Source organism: Neolamprologus multifasciatus, chromosome 5, assembly GCF_963576455.1.
Source record: "Neolamprologus multifasciatus chromosome 5, fNeoMul1.2, whole genome shotgun sequence".
Lineage (NCBI taxonomy): Eukaryota > Metazoa > Chordata > Actinopteri > Cichliformes > Cichlidae > Neolamprologus > Neolamprologus multifasciatus.
This window is the reverse complement of record NC_140443.1, coordinates 6,579,832-6,595,029: the sequence shown is the minus strand read 5'-3', so window position 1 is coordinate 6,595,029 and position 15,198 is coordinate 6,579,832. Positions and strand designations below refer to the sequence as shown.

The window sequence follows — 15,198 nt, the reverse complement described above, 5'->3', positions numbered from 1 at the left end:
GTGCTAGCTGTTAAACAAGCGTGGAGTTTTGTGTCTGTGCACCTGTTTAAAACTGCCATTTTACCTTTGATATGGTTGAGCGTCACCCAGTAGTGTTCATCTGGACTGAATGTGTCCCTGGACCAATCCAAGAAGTCATGCGCTATCGGGCTTTCCAGAACAAAGTCCACGAAAGGCCTTGTAAGAACATAGTAGGCTGTTCCAAAATATAATTGCAGATTGTGTGGAGGAGGCCTTTTCCTCAGGCCTAGCCCTTTCGGCGCTACATGTGACCCCACAATCTCCTTGTACTGGCGTTGCGTTCTGTACATCATAGACATCGGTTGTTTGACCCCAGGTGTCATGTTTTTATCCTTCCATTGTTGGCTCTGCATGTACTGTACCAGTTCCAGGTTACTCTTAACAGGGAAATCTTGTCCACACAGATTCACCACCTTCTTCCAGTCTGTCTTGGATTTCGCTAGATCCTTCATGCAATTCAGATCTGCTTGCAAACGAGAAAAACCAGCGTAGGTCACAGTTTCACTGTGACTGGAGAGAAATGTATTTGGAAAGCAGCTGACTAGCTTCTGTACAGCCTCCCAATACTCCCGTGGAGCCTTAGCATCCACGTGAATGCAGTACACATTTTGTGGCATGTAAATTGCCCTCAAGAGGCGGATGAAAAGCTCCAGCTCTTTATGAATAGTCACAATGAAAGCTAAAGGGTAAGCCTCCTCTTCATGACTTAGAGGTTTTGTTATAAAGTGTAAATCTCTTTTCAAGTTTGAGCACGGCAGGTGGCTGTTTAGAATGTAGCTTTCCACCTGTAGACCAAAAAAGCATATATATGCGACTGTTACTGTTGAAACTCATTTTTAAATAGGAATGTCAATGTGACTGTGCTAATGCTCCTAACTGGTTGTTAGATCAAATGAAAATTTCATCTAGAGTATTTGTGCTTTTTATTTCTCAAAAGTAAAGAAAGGGTGGGGGGGGAAATACATACCTGGCAGTCACGGCTGTACCAATTTACTCCTTTCTTCATGCCTGGCAAAAAAGTTTTACACGCAGTTGAGAAAGGTTTGCAACTTGAAGATGGGGGAGGCTTTAACTCAGGTGGCGTCCTAGTCCTCAGATAAATGAAGGAAAAGATAATAATACTTATCCCGAGGCACACGAGGAAGCTGCATTTTGTCCCTTCAAGCTGGCACATAATAGCCCTGTTTCTCTGTAGTCTGCCAGTACCACCACAGTTAAAGCTTCTGCAGTGGAGACATCCAGTTGGATTATTTGCAGAAGGATCCTGGATCCTTGAGGAATATAAAATAGGGTTAAGTATTTAGGTTGGACCTAATTGATGAAGCTAGTATGTAATACATTAACTGCTGCTGCTTTAGTGCTTCTGCAATGTCTATGGGATGTGTTTCCTAGAACCACAGCTTGCAACACAGGAAGTGAATTAATTGCTGTTCTGTATTTGATGATATTACAAAAGCATGGCAAAGGTAATTGATATCGATCACTATGTTAGATGTATTTTTTATGATAATGCAAAGCAGTTCAGTTGCGGATAACTTGTTTTCATCTTATTGCTATGTATATTTTCAACGCGGCAAAGGGAAGAAGATGATTTAGTTCTTGTAAAACGTTTAACTGATCACTTGCAGAGGAGCGGTTTATTTGGGGGAAGTTCCCTGAAACTACACACTAGGGAGTGTAGTTTCAGTAGGGAGTGTAGTTTCAGAATTCATCAACAATGACCAATTACTTTACTTGAACAACAGGCTATCCTATTAAATCTCAGTGTCACATTCATTGGCCACAGTATTTTGCTACAGAGACTCATATATGCTTTTGTGTTAAAGGAAATGGTTTGCATTGCTTTTAATCATGACTTATTTGATGGATTCCAATGTTTGCATGCAAATGGGGAGTCGTCTTCTCACATGACAAGTTTGTTATTGAGTTACAGAGGGTTCTGTGCTGGGACCAATTCTGTTTACATTATAGATGCTTCCCTTCCCTTGTTATTAGACAATTTTGCATACATTTTCATTACAACACAGATGATACCAATCTATAGTAACCTCTGAAGCTGGATTACACAAATTAATTAGTTAAAGCAGCAGTCCCCAACCTTTTTTGCGCCACGGACCGGTTTATGCCCGCCAATATTTTCACGGACCAGCCTTTAAGGTGTCGCGGATAAATACAACAAAATAAAACTAGTACTGGTACCGAAAAAAAGAAGATTTATTCATAACGCACGTGAAAAGACCCGGGAAAACCGAGTTAACGATAAAAACGATAACAAAATAACCCTGAAAACCATACATTTCACACCTGAGCCTCAACTCTCGCGGCCCGGTACCAAACGACTCACGGACCGGTACCGGTCTGAGGCCCTAAAAATTTCTGAAACATGATGTCTAACCAGAACGCAAACTCTTGATTGGCATTACGTTAGCCTCCAGTAACATTGTGAGGAACCTGGGAGTCATTTTTGAACTGGATATGTCCTTCCACGTGCATTAAGCAAATATGTGTCGCTGCTTTCTTTCAGGTGGAGTATTGTAATCCATTAATATCCGATTCTTCTAAACGTCTTCTTTTTATCTCTCTGGCTGCTCACAGTTTGTTCAATTACTCACTCATAGATCACTATCTACTCCAGTTAATTCTGGTGACCTCAAGGCTCTGTCCTGGGTCCTTTCCTTTTTATTATCTATCTCCTACTCCTAGGTGATATTTTCAAGAAGTATAACATGCAATTTCACTGCTATGCAGATGACACCCAGCTCTACTTATCTTCCAAACCCACAGGTACTCTCCTACCCACAACTATTTCTGATTGTTTAAGTGACATTAAGGTTTGGTTTACTCACAACTTTTTTAAACTTAATGGCAATCAAACAGAATTTATTCTAATAGGCACCAAATCAAAACTGACTAAAGTTCCAACCAGAAGTCTTTCATTATCCATTGATAACTCTGACAACAGAGTTATCAATGGACTCTCAGGTCAAGAGTCTTGGTGTCATCCTTGACAGCACTCTTTCCTTCACAGCACTAGGGCTGCCACAAACGATTATTTTGATAGTCGACTAGTCAACGATTATTTTTGCGATTAGTCGACTAATCAGATCGTGCGTCCGTTGGACGTAAAACTTACAGCTTATTGCACCAGCATCTGTCTGCTCTTATATAACTGTCATTAGCTTACAGCTTTAAGTGTTTAAGGTATGTGCTAACTAAAAATAAAGACAAGATGATAGTTTATTAAACTTTTAATGAAATTTGCAGATTGTCTCGGTGATGTTTAATAAACTCGGCCGTCTGCTCCTTGCTATCTAAAATATAACAGGACACCGGAATAAATTCTCGAGCATCTCACACTTCTGATAATCAGTTGTCTGCATGACGTTTATTCATCTGTGTAAAAACTATAACTTTAATCTCAGCCAAACCGATTTACTTGGGAACAAATAAAATACTGAAAAAAGCCAAACAATAACATTTTTAAGTTATCTAAGTGACTTATATATGTTTAACCTGAGTAGTGAAAGATGGCGGTGGGTTTGAAAATGATTTGCCGGGAGTCCGGTGTTCTCACCGGCTCTAATGAGCCTTGAACCCCGGCTAGCTATCGAGCTGTTGGGTAACAGACGTCTCCGAAAACGCTTTTTTGGAGGGGGTCTGAAGTAGCTCCTTTTTAGGGACTAAATCGGTGCGCTGTGATGCATCAAGCATTCCTTCTCTACTCGCCTCTTTTTTTTTTTTACTCCCCACATGCTTATATACTGTAGCTTATGATTCAGTTTTTTGGTTTTGTTCTGACTCATTGCCCTGTCTTTTTCCTTTCTATCCCAACACCCCCAACTGGATATGGCAGATTAGGAGCCAGGTTTTGCTAGCTGTTTCTTTCTGTTAAAAGAGAGTTCTACACTCCCCACAAACTGTTTGCTTACAGGGGACTTTTTAAGTTTTGGCGTTTTCTCCCAAATACTTTTAGGTCCTATGTAAGTAAACCTGAGTTTAATTGAAAAAAGTACAACTTTTTTTTTTTTAAATTTAAAAAAAGAATTTATACCCAAGTATCCTTTGGAGGGCAGAGAGAAGCTTTAGACATGTCTGAACACTGTTCTCTGTCACAGTAAACATCCTCACTCGAGCCTGTTCCTGAGAATTTATCAGCAGGCAGGTTTCTGATCTGCTGAGATTCCTATCCTTCTCATATTGCGACTAATAGAAAGAACAGTTTATATGTAGAAACGAGGAATAGCTTGCTGGTTGTTGGTTATGAGTTTGGGTAGATAAAAAAATGCTTTGGTTTCTTAAAATATTTGTTTATACATTCCTTGCAATGAAAATTTGAGATCATATTTAGATCAGCATGTTCGACTATATTTTGTTTCCGTGCAATCATTTATCACATTGCTGCTTTGGTCAGAGGCAACAGAAATAAACAGACAATAGCAGAATATGTAAAGAAAGAAAGACAAAGAAATGCCAAGCTTAGTGACCTACCTTTGATGCAGGTCAATCTGTACTCCTTATAGTGAAGAGGTCAACTTTTGTACATCAGCACCTGTTTGGGTCTTAATGACCTAAATTGCTCCTGTGAGTTATGTTACTATAATTCATTTGAAGTCCTGCAGTGAAGAGTCATTTCTTTTGGTGCCATCAGCAGCAGCAGCGGTAGTGTCAGCAATATATTCAAGCTAAATTGAATTGCTTTCTTGTATTCTCGTCAGGAGGTTTCTTTCTCAGAGCTTGATGTTGCGTTGTGAGTGAGCCACAGTGGTTTGTAATTGTGTGGAGTATTCGCTTGTTGTGTTTGCAGCTGATTATGTCTCTCCTCCCACAGCCCCATGAGACAAGTCCGGCCCTCCCTGGTTACTAGCATGAACACCCAATCGCACACCTGACATAAGGAGTCATATTCACACATTTCACACACACACACACACACACTCTCTCTCTCTTTCTTGCTCTCTCTCTCTCCTGCTCACTTGTGTATTGCATCAGTATTCTTGTTTTTTGCTTGTCTTCGAATCTCATTACCTCAAGTTTCTTCTTTCTTTTTTCCTCTCAGATAAGATCAGGTCCAGTTTATCTGCCCTGTTAATGGTGTGCAGTGTGACTCGTCTCTTGTTCACAATCTTGTTGCCTCTTGCAGTTACAAAAAAAAAAAAAAGATTTTGGTTGACTTGTTTACTAACTGACTTCATGCTAGGTTGTGTCATTTTTAGGGATCGTAACAGCAGAGTGACAGACTTCATAGCGGCCCACAGAGTTTATTTGCTGCTTGGTCAGCTCCCGAGATTATCTCTGTTGTGTTGAACAGAGCACATGGACACGGTCCACACCCAGTGAGCCTGCATTACAACCACACAATGGATCCCCTACTTGTTACTCAGGGGTTTAATATTTGTTTTTGAATATGGGTGTGTGTTTTCCTATTAAAAGCATTCATCCTGTTTATATATGTTTAGAGACACAAAAACCTAAGCCTTTTTCTTTTTAATCGCAAGACTTTCACAAATATGTAAGCCAATTTGTTTCATACAGGGTTCTCGTTAACCAGTATTATCCTGTATTTCTATTAGCAAACTTAACTGTTGTGGTTAAATGAAATCATAATTCAAGTGCTACTTCTGAAACCAAAGGAACGATGAAAACAACAGCAACAATGAAACAAATGACATTTTAATTTGGATCTGGAGCAAATATTAAACTTTTGATTTGGTGTGACAGAATGGTTTAAAATCTCAAGTGTCAAACTGTTGAAATAATAACATAGAATAACAATAACATTTCTTTGTCCTAGTCATTTCATCAATGTGTGCGTGTCTGACTGACTGTATTCGTGGCTTTTTGTTTTGTTTTTTCCCCTCTCATGCTTCACAGAGTTTAGCCAGTCATAGGCAGGCAGCATGCAAATAAAATGGAAAAGGGACGTGTCCCGACAAGGAAATTATCTGTGGGTTGATCTAATAGTTTTGTTATTTAATGTTGAGTTCTAGGTATGTTTGGATATTAATGGCTCATGGAAAAAGCAAAAGGCATATTTAAAAAAAGTTTTACCGCGAATTCCTGCAAAAGATGCAAACGAGCAACATTTAATGAACGTCCATTGAGAAAGTTAAAAAAACAAAACTGATTTGCAAGATGGATTGGACTACATGTACTTACACGAAGTGAAACTGAAAGCAGTCGCTTTTTCAGAGAAAATCATTTTAAACTAGCCTGACAGCCAAATATGTGTATTTCAAAATACCGTAAATGATGTTAATTACAATCAACTTTCAGTTTTGTTACTTCCTGTTTTGCCACAAAATTTATAATGCATATACAACCAGACAATGTTTTATCCATGCTAGCAGACGGCAGCTTTTAAAAGTGTAAGTAATTGAAAGGCACTTTTTTAATCCTCCTTTGCCAAGAAGCTACTGTCACTGATAACAGTTTACCTCATTCAAAGTGTGAATCTATTGAAAGGAGGCGCTAGCAACAGCATTATACACAATACTAGTAATAGAGAATTATACACAATAATAACACAATTAGCAGTAAAATAAGCTAGTCGTGTTTCCCTGGAAATTTCAAGTAAAGGTTTAACGTAACTCCTTAGCACTTTAGTTTACCTATAACTAAAAAAACGTTACTTTTTTACTCGTTCGGAGCCTGCATAGTATTTTAGTTAAAAACTTTTATTCCTTTTTCAGTAAAAATGAAAAAAATATTTTCTACATTGGATGTTGTATCTTGGGTCACGTTTTTTAACCAACCACTTAAAGTCCTGCTTTTCCACACCAGTATTTTCCATCCAAGACTTGCTCTATATAGAGTGCAGCTAGTGATGCTTGGTTGAGTGTTTACTTTACTTTAGGATTACACAGCACCATCCTTCATAGCTTGCTCTGCTGAATGCTGTGTTGTTTCCTCAAATAGTAAAACAGGTCTGTTGTTTCCACCTTGAGAAAGAGAGGAGGTTTATGTGCAGGTTTTGCAAAACATCTTGCTTTGTTGGGGGTTGTTGAAGTAGTTCCCTTTTTAGGTACTAAATGGTAAACAGAGGTTGACACAGAACTTGCTCATTGCTTCATGATTTCAGATGATATATGTGAAAGTCCTACCTCATATTTAATTTTAAAACAGTTGTGCTGGATAACAGTGCATTAGCAGAAATAACACTATATAGTGAATGTCTTCTGCCTTTACACTTGTTGCCAAACATGTTTGCCTTTTCTAAATCCCTTTAAGAGTCCCTTATCTGGAATATAATGTTTGTGTTATAGTGTGGGGATCCATTTAAAGATGACGATATTGTTGTGCTCAATGGCAACAAGGAGGAGGTGGACAAGCTGAGGGAGAAGATGGAAGAGAAGCGGGCCAAAGCTAAAACTAAGGTGTGTGACTTCTCTGCTTTTTGATAGAATCTGTCTTCACAACTACAAAACCCTGAAACAAGTATTCTTTGATTTTCAGAAATCAAAGAAGAGTAAAGGAACTGAAACGGTGTCAACATCAGAATCAAAAGGTTTGTGTGAAAGCCTAGTAAGTAGGTCATCGTATGTGTTCAGCATTTGCATGAACAAGGCCAACGAACTAGGAAAAAGGCCAGAAAATTTTCTTCTTCATTTGGATAATATTTTGAATGTGCTATAATGTACTAGCTGGGTTATTCAAACTTTTAACTCATAAATGTGATATATAGTGTGTGGCCAAGCAAATGTTCACTTCAGTCTAGTTAGTCATACTTTGTACATCAATGACGGACATTATTACTTTATCTTATTCTGGTTTTGCGGTAATGTATCAGGCTGGTTTTGTCATATGTCATTTACTGACATACAGTGTTTTTCATAATTCCTGTGCAAACCTAGATCCTGACACATTTCCAATAACACAGGATTAAGTGTAACTGTAAAAGATTAGTCATAGAAATAAGTAATATTGGCCAATATCAGCCTTGTTGACTGTCTTTCACCTTTTTGCATGGAAAGAAAAGGGAGGGGGGATCTTCCCACAGTTTTACAATTGTAAATAAAAATGTAAAAACTTTCCTATATTATACATTTCCTATAATTGTGAATGTGTCTTACTATTTCCAGTTGCCAACAGAAAACATTGCTGTGGTTTCCTGTTTTCAATAATAGCACAACGCTCTCAACTCACAAACAAGGCTAACTGAGAAACCCCAGAATTCGATTTGTTTTTACTCAGATTAACACTCCAATGCATAGCTGGACTGGCCATCGGGCATACCGGGCATTTGCCCGGGGGGATGGTGATTTTTCGTTTTTATGGGCAGATGTTTGGTTTTTTTTTTTTTTTTGGGGGGGGGGGGGGGGGGGGGTTCTTTACGTAACGGTATAAACAATGAAAGGTGGTGGATTGGCCAGATGCTGGCAGATGTGTAAAAATAACTCAACAGCTTGGTGGTGGCTATGGCGGAGCTTCCACAGATTCAGTAACATTAGCAAGTGGCTGGTCTCCACCACTTGGAAAGGTGGGAAAGGTGAGGCAGGAGGAGGCTGCTAAACAGCAGCAACACTTAAGGTTTATAAGTTGTTGTTGTTAGAATTTACTTAATATTACTTTCTAGTATCAGCTGGCGTTTGCTGGAGCCACAGCTGTAAAAAAAAGTTTTATTCTTTCTCACCTGTCTTTCTGTCTCCTTTCACTTTTTAAAGGTTGCCATGTTAGAAAAAATATTTGCCCTGCCATTGACGTGGTAAATAAATAGTTTATGAAAATACCACTAACTTTATTATTTTTAATATTCAGTAATGATCATGTCTCACCTCTAGTCTTCTCTGTCTTAATTTCAGGTTTCCACCATGTGTTGTAGATAGTTCAGGAGGTTAACTCAACCAAGCAGTCTTTGGGTTTCGGCTAAGTACTGTTTAGAATACCAGAATAGGGAGGATGGTGTAGGTTTAAGTTTATTAGATTGATGCATATATAAACCAACAAGACAGTGTACATCACTGTTACAACAGCGTTCGTGTTTTCATTCAAAGGCTTTATGGTTTTTCCTATAATACCTGTTTGGCCAGTCTCTAGTCAACATGCCCGGGCCGATTTTTTGTCCCAGTCCAACCCTGCTCCAACGTATTTCACTGAACAGTATAAGTCCACTCAACTTACACAGTCTAGGAAAAACATGGCCCAGGGGGTGGAACAGTTGTTTACCAGTTGGTGGGTCTGTGGATCAATTTGCCGGGCACTCCAGTCAGTGCATGTCTTAAAGCATACATTGGAATGTTTTTGTGGATGAATGTTTGACAAGGTATAGAAAAAAGTGCTTGTTATGAATGTGTGTGTGATTGGGTGAATGAGGGTTGTAGGAAGAAAGCACATTTAGTGCTCAGTTAAAAGGCGCTACATAAGTATTAGTGCTTTTAACCATTTATCCTCTGTCTTGCCTGATTGCTTTCCACACAGACGGCACAGTGTCTCCTCCCGATGATATAGCAGGAACAAGCTTGCAACAAAATGGTGGTGACAGCAGCCAGTCAGGTAAATAACAATACTTGGATCTTGTACGTACAGACAAATAGTCTATTGACATTGCATTGTCTTCACAAATCTCTTGAAGCCAACTGTTTTAAAAACATGAATGTGGTTTTCTGTATGTAATTCATTCAGCCTCTTTTTTATTAACCTTCTAAGACCCAGCAATGGATTTTTGTCCTCTGACTGAGACTGCTACATTAAGCACCATTTATGCTATCTATACGACTCCTACTATACTGTCAAGGGGACATGATGGGCTTTTTATTAATGCCACATTTGTGGAGGTTGCAGAGCACTTTCTTTTCAAAATGATGGAAATTGCAGCTTCCACAGATTGGCATACATTGTGATTCTATTGCTTACACTCAGATTGTTTCTTCAATTTGAGAGTCTTAACTTTGACTTTGATTTCAGAAATGTACAATAAGTTTATCCCTTCCAAAACAAAAATTGTATTCACTGTCCTTTGTATTGAACAGCAGGACTTACTACTTACATTTTCAACCAGTGTCCATACTTCCGGTAGCAGAAGGCAGGATGAAGCAGAAAGATAATTTACTCAGAACTATGGAAGAGGAGTCAGTGTTACTGCTGTCAGGGGATGAGGTGGACAAAGGCCAGACATCAGAGTAGGAAGGTGGAAGCTCAGAGGCTCATCATCTTTAAAGGAACTTACGAAGGGGTGGTGTGACTGTACCTACCATCCATAATAGGAACTGTTTAATGTAGGGTTCTCATTTTTAGGCATTTTAATATCTAGAAGGGGAAATAAAAACCTATTCAGTTGAATTCACACACTCACATTCCCACCAGCTAAGATTTTGATTTCTTCTCTTATTTTGTCAAGTCATGTAATTTATGCACTTACAGCATATATATTATTAAACTCTACATCTGCTATCTTTATCAATTCAATTTGGGTTACATACTGAAATTGGGTTGGAAATTCTATAGGTAACATGGTTTCCTGTTTTCATGTTACCTATAGAGGTAACATGAAAACGGGAAACCATTGTCTGGTGGTTGTGTGTAACAGAAAATAGGCTACCAGGTTATAGAAAAAAAATCACCACACAAACAAGAGGGAAATGGTCATTTCTGAAGGTGGCATTGGAACTGAAACATTGTTCAGTTTATCTGTTGTCACCGCTTGTAAAGATAGCTTAAAATCTGAATTTACTGGTTCCTAATTAAAGGCAATTCATTAAGTTGAGAGAGCTTCATTAACATTGGGCACTCTAAGTAATAATGATCTTAACGTCACAGCTAAGTGGAAGCAGAATAAAGCACTCTGGAAAGTGAATAGAGAATGCAATAAGGCTGCCATGAAGTATGATTGAAACCAGTAACTACCCACAACTTCAGAGCCTTAGCTTATACAATCCTTCTTGTGCATAATGGATGTTATCATTTTGCCAGGCTCCTCAAAAGATGGTATAAACTTTTAACTCTGTCTGAAATTTCACCTTCGTGCTCTAATGTCTTGCTCTTGTCCACCTCATTTCTTGACAGCTCTGAATTTGACTCCACTTCCACAATTAATTTTTTTTTGAAACAATACTTAAATTATCTAAACGGAAATCTATCACACATTTTTTCTTCTAGGGCTCAGGAGGTTAATGATCCCTGTTCAGTCTAATGTTCAGTGTTTTACCACTGATGTCCAATTAAAGTAAAATTCTACTGTAGTTAAAATGTCTATGAAGTGTTCTCAGTCATCCAGGTCATCGTAGTTTAAGGGGCTTGGAAAGAAAAGCGTCTGGACTTCTTTAAGTTTCCTTGAAGACATTTCACCTCTCATCCGAGAAGCTTCTTCAGTTCTAAGAGCAATTGGTGGAGAGTCCCAGATTTTAAACCCTATGGGAGTGTCCCCAAGAGGGTCATGGATCCCCTATTGATCCTCTACCTAATCACACGAGCCAAGGTGTGAAAACGAGTGTGGGTCCCAATCAGCCAAGGTTTTGGATGAACCCATTGTGAAGCCTAGCCCCACCCTGTCATGTGATTTACTGAGGTCAAATCTCCCAGGATGTGAGTGGGCGTTAAGGCGTCTAGGAAGGGATCTCAAAACTGGATTATAGATGGCAGACAGCTGGTGTCGTAAGCCACCGCTTCTGTTCGAGGATGGTCACTCACAGTGGACATAAATGGCTTCTTTCACTCCTCTTTCAAACCATCTGTCTTCTCTGTCCAAAATGTGAACATTGGCATCCTCGAAAGAGTGACCTTTGTCCTTTAGATGCAGGTGGACAGCCGAGTCTTGTCCCATGGAGGTGGCTCTTCTATGTTATGCCATCCGTTTATGAACTGGCTGTTTGGTTTCTCCAGTGTAGAGGTCTGAGCATGCCCAGTTCCCTGTACAGCATACACTACGTTGTTAAGTTTGTGTGTAGAAGTTTTGTCTTTGGGATGAACCAGTTTTTGTCTGAGTGTGTGGCTGGGTCTGAAGTACACTGGGAAGTCGTGCTTGGAGGAAACTCTCCTGAGTTGCTCTGATACACCTGCTACATAAGGGATGACAGTATTGTTGCATTTGTTTTTTCACACCTTGGCTCGTGTGATTAGGTAGAGGATCAATAGGGGGTCCATGACCCTCTTGGGGACTCTCCACAGGTCTTAAAATCTGGGACTCTCCACCAATTGCCCTTAGAACTGAAGAAGCTTTTTGGATGAGAGGTGAAACATCTTCGACTAAACTTAAAGAAGTCCAGACTCTTTCCAAGCTCCTTAGACTATTGTAGTTAAAGTAACATCTAATGGGTATTATCAACCTGTGGGAGGAACAAGTCCTTATTTTTAAAGATGCCTTTTTTTTGTCTCTTTCATCCTACTACTCAGCTGTGGCTGGACCCTCTGGATCTTCCAGCACGTCTAAAGCGACCAAGTCTTCATCAGCCTCTGCTACAAAGAGGTCCATCCAGGATATGAACGAAAAATCAGAGGCTTTTAAGTCTTTGTTCACAACCCACAGTTCTGCCAAGCGCACTAAAGATCAGACATCCAACTGGGTCACCCACACCCCTTATCACTTCTAATAACTACTAAAGAGCATAGATCACAGTTTCTAGATCTTTCCAGAAATATTAACATATTAAAATAAATCTTGCTGTGCATACAAAGCACACACACCAACCCTACATGACCTCAGATATTGACAGCGATATGTGGGCTAATTCCCAATTTCTCTCTCCAGTTCCCAGTAGCTCAGTGTTTACATGTTGTGAACATTTAGTTGCGGCTCCCTAAGGGGTTCTGAGTGTGTGCTTTGTAACTTAATTCCTCCCCATGGATTCCCTCACAACCTCTTTGTTCTCAGTCACAGGTGCTTGAGGAATTAATACTAGGATGGCTGTATTATCAGTGGCACTCTGCTTCCCCCTAATGGGCAGAAAATAGCTTTTTAATGTGCTCACAGGATTGCTGCATTTATTATAGTCCTTAGTTATGATAAGAAAAATGAAAAAAGACAAACTGCCCTTCATTTAAAAAAGCAGATCCTCATTAATTAGTATCTCCAGATTTTCCTTCCTCACAAAATCTAGTTGTATGTGCCTGCTAGCTATTTATTTTGGCTTTTTTTTAACAGGTGTAGCAGGTGACTTTCACTCACTTTTGTTCTTTTAATTAGTTATTTCTCAATTGTTCTTTGAAACGGGGGAAAAACTAAAGCATTTGGTGTATTTGACTCCTCTGATTTGCAAAATAACCACCACAGCCAGACCAACAGCTTTAATGCGATTGGGGAAATATACTCAATAACTAATGCTTTTTTTTGTTTTTGTGCATTTCTGTCTGGACTTTAATGGAAGACCTTTAAAATAAAAAGTTACATTGTATTATTGTCTCCAATTGAATTCATATTGAGGTTAAATGTGCTTGTATAGACAGTCAGTACATTTACAACATTTACAAAGAAATAAAAAAATGCTTTGTTCTTCCTTTTTGCTTTTTTTTTTGTATCAAGCAATGCCACAATAAATTTCTATTCACAGTATTTTAGTGTTGTTTTTATGGTGCAGATTATATTACATCTTTGTGTTCTCTCTTCTGTAACACGTTACCAAGTGCATAACAGAGCATTAATTATCCAAGATCACAAAAGCAAAACCAAATCCCTGTTGTGCACTTGAAGGGAAACATCACACCTAACACAAGCTATAAAGAACTCTGACGCAACAACAAGTCTCCCTGCAGTGATAATGTGGACAGTGTCATATTTTTGTAATTAGGGCTTGTATCTCACAGTAATGAGACAACCAGGAAGCAACTGAAAAAACAGACTCAGCATAAATCCACACAAAAAAAAAAAACTTTGAGTATTAGTGGCATTACTTACAGTCAGGGAAAAAAATATTTGAACCCCTGCTGATTTAGTAAGTTTGCCCACTAACAAAGAAATCATCATTATCAGCTATATTTTCAACGGTATGTTTATTTGAACACTAAGAGACGGAACAAAAGCAAAAAAAGAATGGATTTCAAAAAAGTTTTTAATTCCATCCATTCGCAATTTAATGAAGGAAGTTAGTATTTGATCCCTTTGCAAAATGTGCTTTAGTACTTGGTGATAAAACCTGTGTTGGTATCTTGCAGTTGGCCACAAAGTTTTGCACACATCTCAGGGATTTTGTCCCACTCCTCTGCAGATTCTCTTCAAGTCAATAATGTTTCGTGGCTGATGTTCGGCAACTCGAACCTTCAGCTCCCTCCAAAGATTTTCTGTGGGATTAAGGTCTGGAGACTGACTAGGACACTCCAAGACCTTAATATGCTTCTTCTTCTTGAGCCAGTCCTTTGTTGACTTGGCTGTGTGTTTCGGATCATTGTCATGCTGGAATACACATCCACGACACATTTTCAATGCCCTGGCTGACGGAAGGAGGTTCTCACCTAACCATCCTCCCTTTGATGCAGTGCAGTTGTCCTGTCCCCTTTGACAAAGTAAATTGTTTCCACCTCCACGTTTGATGGTGCGGATGGTGTTTTTGGAGTCATAGGCAGGAACCTTGGAGTCATTTTTGACCAAGACATGTCCTTCAACACACATATTAAACAAATATGTAAGACTGCTTTCTTCCATTTGCGCAACATCTTTAAAATTAGAAATATCCTGTCTCAGAGTGATGCTGAAAAACTAGTTCACACATTTATTACTTTCAGGCTGGACTACTGTAATTCATTATTATCAGGATGTCCTAAAACTCCCTGAAAAGCCTTCAGTTAATCCAAAATGCTGCAGCAAGAGTCCTGACAGGGACTAGAAAGAGAGAGCACATTTCTCCTGTTTTGGCTTCCCTTCATTGGCTTCCTGTTAAATCCAGAATTGAATTCAAAATCCTGCTCCTCACATACAAGGTCTTAAATAATCAGGCCCCATCTTATCTTAATGACACAGACACTATCTCTACTTTTAAGATTAGGCTTAAAAGTTTCCTTTTTGCTAAAACATATAGTTAGGGCTGGACCAGGTGACCCTGAATCCTCCCTTAGTTATGCTGCAATAGACGTAGATTCCCATGATGCATTGAGTTTTTCCTTTCCAGTCACCTTTCTCACTCACTATGTGTTAATAGACCTCTCTGCATTGAATCATATCTGTTATTAATCTCTGTCTCTCTTCCACAGCATGTCTTTTATCCTGTCTTCCTTCTCTCACCCCAACCGGTCGCAGCAGATGGCCCCGCCCCTCCC

General features: G+C 39.1%; 2 protein-coding genes and 1 pseudogene across 3 annotated transcripts in view; 1 reads left to right on the top strand and 2 right to left on the bottom strand.

The window, feature by feature from the left end:
- gcnt7 (glucosaminyl (N-acetyl) transferase family member 7) overlaps nucleotides 1–7,260 on the bottom strand; it is a 13,083-nt gene extending 5,823 nt beyond the window's left edge. The window contains exons 1-3 of one of the 2 annotated variants that reach the window (XM_085159763.1): nucleotides 4,510–7,260; nucleotides 989–1,292; nucleotides 65–806 (exon numbers count right to left, since the gene is read on the bottom strand). In XM_085159763.1, the coding sequence (XP_085015889.1) occupies nucleotides 65–806; nucleotides 989–1,195 (949 nt within the window). In that variant the 5' untranslated portion in view covers nucleotides 1,196–1,292; nucleotides 4,510–7,260. The remainder of the gene's footprint in view (nucleotides 1–64; nucleotides 807–988; nucleotides 1,293–4,509) is intronic. The other variant, XM_085159762.1, reaches the window with a different exon arrangement.
- Nucleotides 1–13,446, top strand: part of rtf2 (replication termination factor 2) — a 20,710-nt gene extending 7,264 nt beyond the window's left edge. Inside the window, exons 6-9 of the mRNA XM_085159764.1 lie at nucleotides 7,284–7,394; nucleotides 7,474–7,525; nucleotides 9,436–9,510; nucleotides 12,346–13,446. Coding sequence (XP_085015890.1) covers nucleotides 7,284–7,394; nucleotides 7,474–7,525; nucleotides 9,436–9,510; nucleotides 12,346–12,542 — 435 coding nt within the window. The 3' untranslated portion in view covers nucleotides 12,543–13,446. The remainder of the gene's footprint in view (nucleotides 1–7,283; nucleotides 7,395–7,473; nucleotides 7,526–9,435; nucleotides 9,511–12,345) is intronic.
- LOC146517927 (uncharacterized) lies at nucleotides 10,923–12,042 on the bottom strand (annotated as a pseudogene).
- Nucleotides 13,447–15,198: the final 1,752 nt, after the last annotated feature.